General features: G+C 38.8%; 1 protein-coding gene across 5 annotated transcripts in view; it reads left to right on the top strand.

Moving 5' to 3' along the window:
* The first annotated feature begins 120 nt into the window (after positions 1 to 120).
* The window catches only part of CFAP74 (cilia and flagella associated protein 74), a 51,306-nt gene continuing 45,338 nt past the window's right edge, over positions 121 to 6,088 (top strand). For all 5 annotated transcript variants that reach the window (XR_003399843.1, XM_026862551.1, XM_026862547.1 and 2 more), the window contains exons 1-4: positions 121 to 936; positions 1,874 to 1,964; positions 3,304 to 3,450; positions 4,221 to 4,319. Coding sequence is in view for 4 of the 5 variants with exons in the window: in XM_026862551.1 (XP_026718352.1) it covers positions 819 to 936; positions 1,874 to 1,964; positions 3,304 to 3,450; positions 4,221 to 4,319 (455 nt within the window). In the remaining variant the exon portion in view is untranslated. The remainder of the gene's footprint in view (positions 937 to 1,873; positions 1,965 to 3,303; positions 3,451 to 4,220; positions 4,320 to 6,088) is intronic.

Raw genomic sequence — 6,088 nt, 5'->3', positions numbered from 1 at the left:
GGCCTGCCCCGTGCCGCGGCCGTTGGCCTCGCTCGCCCGCAGCGGCCGCGGTTGCAGCCCCTCGGGTTGTGGCCGTGCTGCTTTTTCATCCTCAACTCCACCATAGCCCCGCGCGGGAATCGCCTTGGTTTCATGGTGGTTCTTGTCGTTTAGGTAGCCCGTTCCATACTTTAGTTCCACGGTGTGCTTGCTTGGCTCTTTAACTAGTACACGCGCTCCTCTGGGTTATGTTTTTGAGTCCCGCAAACAGGATTTACATAAACGCGCTCAAAGCTGAGCCACCACCTTCGTTCAGATTAATCCTGCGTACGAGTCTCTGTATGAGTAAGATCTTGATGAAATGCTCAACCATGTGGTAATAACTCATTCTAGATGTCAGAACTGACTCGAGTTCTAATGAATTATATCAACCCTTGGGAACGGTTTACTTAACGTGGAGGGATTATCTGTCTGCGCAAGACACAAGAGCGAGTAGTGTTGGTGGGAGTTGTTCCCTAATCCTTGTGGGTAGAGTGGTTGCTTAAGTAGATAAAATACATTCAGAAGGTTTATTACTGATCAGTGCTTTTAAAAAAAAATATTAAAATGGAAGAGTCCTCTCTTTTCTAGAAGAAATTTATTAAAGTTGATACTTAAAATGTGTGACTAGTACAAAGGTGTGTGATGGTATCTAGTTATTTCATACTCATCAAGTATTTACTGAATGCTATTGATTTATCTCAAAATATATCACCACTATTGCAAGTTCTTGGAGATTGTTGATATAAAACGTGCACTCTTCTTTTTCGTAGCCTGGTTGATTTGAAAGAACTGTCAGTATGGAAGATAATGAGGTTGGTCACAGTGAGGAAGAAGAGCAAAAATCTCTTCTATCATTTCTGGAAGAAAACGAAGACAAAGGTGGTCAGTTCTCTAATGTGGAAGAACACTGGGAAGGTGAAAATGATTAATTGTTTTGATAACTCATAAAAAACTCTAACATTAATGTGTCTTCTAAATCAGTAGATGGGAACGGTTCAAGGGTTGAATGATATTCCATGCAAAACGTAAATACAGTGATTCCTGTAGGTGTTCTCTAGCATTACATTACACAGCTGTAGCTAATCCAGATCTAACCCTTTATTTCTGTAGCTGTAAATTCTCTACTTCCTACCTCTGTGAGGCATTTTGATTCAGAGTTATCAGTAAAAATCCAATACTTGACTGCATGGACTTGATTCAGTTGCTCATACACTGGCACCTAGTGCCAGGTGAAGTGCTCTAGACTCTCATCTGACTCCAGAACGGTCTAGGTCTTCCACAGATTCAACTCTAAGACATCTAAACTGGCACCAGATAACTCTTAACAGGCAGCTGGTTTCTCTGTGTCCAGAAGTATGTGTCAGTATAGTATGTGAGGCAACACGTCTACCATTTTACAGATTATCGTGTGTGGTGTAGCACTGAATACTGATCTTTAAGTTAAAAAGAGTTCTTAGGCTATTTTTATTGCAATTTTGATTGCATCAATACTTTAAAAAAATTCTATTTTCACAGTACAGTAGCATAAGGTAATATAAGATAAACCTGTTAGACTGTTGGCCAAAACCTGTCACTACATTAGCCTTCCACCTGCCCCCATTTTCATTTGTTTTTTTCCCCATATATATTAGATTGTTGGTGACACTTCCCTCACGAAGGCAGGGAGCACTTTCCTGTTCTGGTTTGCAGGTGTATGCTAGCAGTCCTGTGTGTTTCACCATACGAATTATTTGGTAGATGCTGCAATACCATCTCTGATTCTCCATGGTTTAACTTAACAGCAAGTATACGAGAGCTTTGTATTTTAAAGTTCCAAGTCTCCTAATTAAACTGTTGGTTTTATATCTATTAGAATACACGCTTGAGGAAGAGTTGGATGGTGCTGGCACGATGGGAAACAAGGATGCTTCTGAAGGAGCTGGAGGCAAATCTGATTCTACCACGTAAAGGACTTATTCCCAGTTCTGACAGTGATTTCCTTTATAGTGTTAACTTACCTTTTCAGCAGAAGGTTTGGTTAATTCAGCTATGCATTTTTTGTCAAATTAGTTGTAGGCAATATAAACATTTCCACAATCTTACTATTGTTAAAATAATGAGCTGAGTAAGATAAAGACGGACTCGGGACACTCTTTAATCTGAAGCTGTTGTAGGGGTGTACATAATACCATGATTTCAGCACATTAAAGTGAGCTAATCGGCTCTCCTCAAAGGAGTGTTACACCAACCTGTTTACACTTCTAAAACCCAGCCAGTTCTTTGTAATAATACCTGGTGTTGTGTTCGTATTCCTCTGAAATTGTAGAACGTCAGGAGGTGTTGGAAAAAGAGAAGTTTGTCTGCTGAAGAATATCAGTGTTGGGTTTTAATTTTTTAAATATATACAGAGTTTTGTACCACTGTGTAAGGACAGCACAGAATTGGTACGATGATAAGATTAATACTACATTGATTTTACAAGTAGGTGGTACAGTGGATTTATGCTTGAACAAATAAATTTATATGTAACAGAGGTCGGGCATGAAAAGGAATTTAGTGGTTTGAATGTGGCGTTAAGTAGGTGCTACTCTCTTCACAAAGATCAAGGCACGGTTTGGTTTACTTTGACAAGACTGTTAATCTCTGCCCTGGAATGACCTGGCACAGGGTTATAAAGCATGATGAAAAGCAAAAATAATGTTTATTAATACGTGTATGTGGGAAGCTGCATAGCACATATGCCTACTGCCAGTAAATGTTGACAGTGTTACCGTTATCAACAGAGAAACTCAGAATACACCAAAATGATTTTAAAAAAACAACAAAAAAAACAAACACAAACCTTCAGACCTCTTGCTGTATGTTTAAGCAGACCAAATGGTGAGAGATTAGCTCACCCCACAAACAGCAGCTGTATATAATATGTTTTAAATTAGTTTAGAAAGTTCCCTTTCAAGTTTTAAACTATTGTTCAGGAAAACTAGAATGTGCAAACCCTGGGTATAATCAAGAGGAGCCCCAGGCATTTCAGGAGAAAGATGTATAATTAATGTGTTAAATGTGGGTGTAAATGTTCACCATTAGACACCCAAGTCTAAAACTCTTCAGTGCTTCTATGTAAAATTCTTGTACAGATGATGTTCATTTTTTTTCCCTTATTTACACTGGTCATATTTGTAACAGTTGTGCTAGAATAAAACAAAAACCAACCCACAAATACCTAAGTGGATGATGTACGAACTTCACCTAATTTTTCAATTTCTCATGATGGTTTCATTGTTAATTGTGTGTTTCAATTCAAAGGGCAAGCTTGGAACACGATTTGGACAACATTAATAATATTCAGGCTATGAAGTATACAGATAGAATTTGCCTATTAACCTTACAGAGGAACCTGAAAGAGCTCAATGACATAGCCACAGAAAAGGAACTTGTGGTCCAAAAAGCCAGGTTAGTGTTTAAGTTAATGTAATCCATCAGCATAAATCACTGTCAAATACTGGGATACAGTACCTCTTATATTAGAGTTTATAGATTATTTTTTTATGAAAGTGACATGATGCAAACATGTGATTAATGTAATGTATTCAATATATTCCCAAGCCCTTGTAAAGAATTAAGGATCAAGGATAAAAATTAATTACATGCTTGAAAAAATGAAATACAGTACGAATGTTAAAGAAGAGATGTTTGATCTGGGAGAATTAGATGGCAATTCCTTTCAGCGGTGTCTGCACAGTCCTGCTGGTTCAACAGTCAGTTGGAAACATCAAGTGGAAAATTCATTGCAAACATTTTCTTACCTGTGATGGAAATTGTACATTAGAGTCGGTGAAATTACTTGCATACTTGAAGAGAAGCACTTGCTGTGAATGTTTTGCCGTGTTAAGGTCATAAAGATTTTCTTTAGCAGCAAATAATATCTGAAGGAGGCTCATATAAAGAGATATCATTTATGTTGTAATTTTTGATAGTCTATGAACTGTGGATGAGATCAGAATAAACTCTTGTTACATTTTTCTGGATTTTTGGAGAAAATGTTTGAAATGAACAGGGGCTTCTGAAGAACCTCGTAGTAAAAAAGAGAAAAAGTGGGATGGTGGTGGGGAGTTGGGAGAGCTGAAGGAATCCGAGCTGTGAATCTTGCCTCCAGAAGGAAGAGTTTCATTGAAAAGAGTAAAGATCTTACAAAATATAAATAACGCGTTTGTTTCTTGCAGAGACAAGCTGAGTACCTGTCAAGCGCGCATCAAGATGCTAGCAAAGCAGCTGGATTGTGTAGACACTGAAATAGAGAAAGAGGAGGAGGCTGGCAATGTGTAGGTAGAGAGTAGTTCTGGATACCAAAGATTACAGGCATCCAGTATGTTTATCTGTCTGTAATTAATGAGAGAAACTTTTCTGCTTTCATCTCTGGATATTGTTGAAGAGTGGATAGAATTTTGAAGCCCGTACATTAAAGATGTTACTAGATGGGTGGTGAAGGCCATTCCCATTCTCCAGTTAAGATGTAACTGCGTCAGCTTGGGGGGCCCTTCTGATCCCAGGGGTTACTGCACCTCCAGGCACTCCCATGGTGGTGAACGCTAATACTGCAGTCACGTTCTGCTGGATGTATTTTCAGCCGTAATTCCTCCTTTTGAAGTAAAGAATGGTGCATTGTCTCGGGAATCATTGATCTCTATGCTGTCTGGTCTGGAGGTAATATTTTCTTAGGTAAATCAGTGCAGAAAGAGGTGGAAACTGAGGAATGGATAAGAAAGGGACATGTATTTTAAAATACAACCACAACAGGTTATTAAATCAGCCTAGCCCACTACTGTCAGTTATGTTTATCAGGGTCTTAATCGCTTCTCTTCAGTAGGATGAACCAACACCCCTGTGCTGCGGCACTTTTAGAGGTCATGGCTTTGCTTCTGGTAACTATTACAACCAGGACTTTTATACATATATATGCCATTTCTTTTTTTGTTTGTTTTATGTTGTAAAATGCATGAATGCCTTTCAGGAGTAGTTCGGCACACAGGAGCTGTTCTGAAACACTTTTGCTATAAAGTGGGAGGCAATTTACTGTACTCTTCACATTCGGTTTAAATAGAAAGAAGTGGGTGGCTTGTGTACCAGGAACCAGTGTATTGTGAACAAACTTCGCAGCTGCATTTTATGACCTGTGTTAATCTTCAAGTTAGTATATTGATGAATGATAGAATGATAAAGGTGGATTAACTGCCAAAATGGAATAGCTGCTTAAACAGAAATGATGAGTTGAATGCTAATGAGACTCCCGTGATGGGTGCTAGTACTCCCTGCTCAGGATCTCGGAGAGACAGTAACAAAACACAGCCGAGACAGACGAGCACCATAGAAGTTCTTATGCTTATGACAGATCACACTGGGAGATCTAGCTAAGCAGAAAAATAGCAATTCTCACGATCTATTATATTTAGCAAGTGAATAGTGTAGCGAGAAGACTTGATAAAGGTCTGGATTATGAAGCTCAAAGGCATCACGTTTTATAACAGCAGTAATGAAAGTACTCACTACTGTTAGCATTACTGATGCCCAGCGCAGAAATTTTGAAGCTAGAGTAATAACTGCAGGTAGAAGATCCATTTTCAATTTTAATTCCGAGGAAGGGAGTTGATGTTGATTGTAGTCAGTTGATTGTTGCTCCTGTACTATACTGTCTGCTAGTTTTCCTGAGTAGAGAAGACCAAGGAAAAGAAACAACTGTGTGGCAACGCTGCCATTGTAAGCCAAGTACGTGGAATATTGTAATGCCGTTTTAAAAGCAAAATCAGTCTACGTTCTCTAGGTTCACCTAAGCTTATTTTCATTAATAATACTACTTTTATCATCTTGAGAAATGAATAGTCACATGAAGCTACTGGTCAGTGCTTTTGAGATAAATACTCCTCTGTAAATGTCAACCAGTGTGTAATGGTTTGAGGAAAGCTATGCCTCTGCATGAAGAATGGACGTGTAGGAGGCTAAGAGGCTGCATACATTTGTGGGATTCTAATACATAAATCTTGGGCTCTAAGATTTATTTTTTTTTATTTTGCTGATATGAGAGGGGGGGGGGGGG

This window comes from Athene cunicularia, assembly GCF_003259725.1.
Source record: "Athene cunicularia isolate RWA chromosome 21 unlocalized genomic scaffold, athCun1 chr21_part1, whole genome shotgun sequence".
NCBI lineage: Eukaryota > Metazoa > Chordata > Aves > Strigiformes > Strigidae > Athene > Athene cunicularia.
The sequence above is the reverse complement of the archived record's forward strand: the minus strand, read 5'-3'. Positions and strand labels throughout refer to the sequence as shown.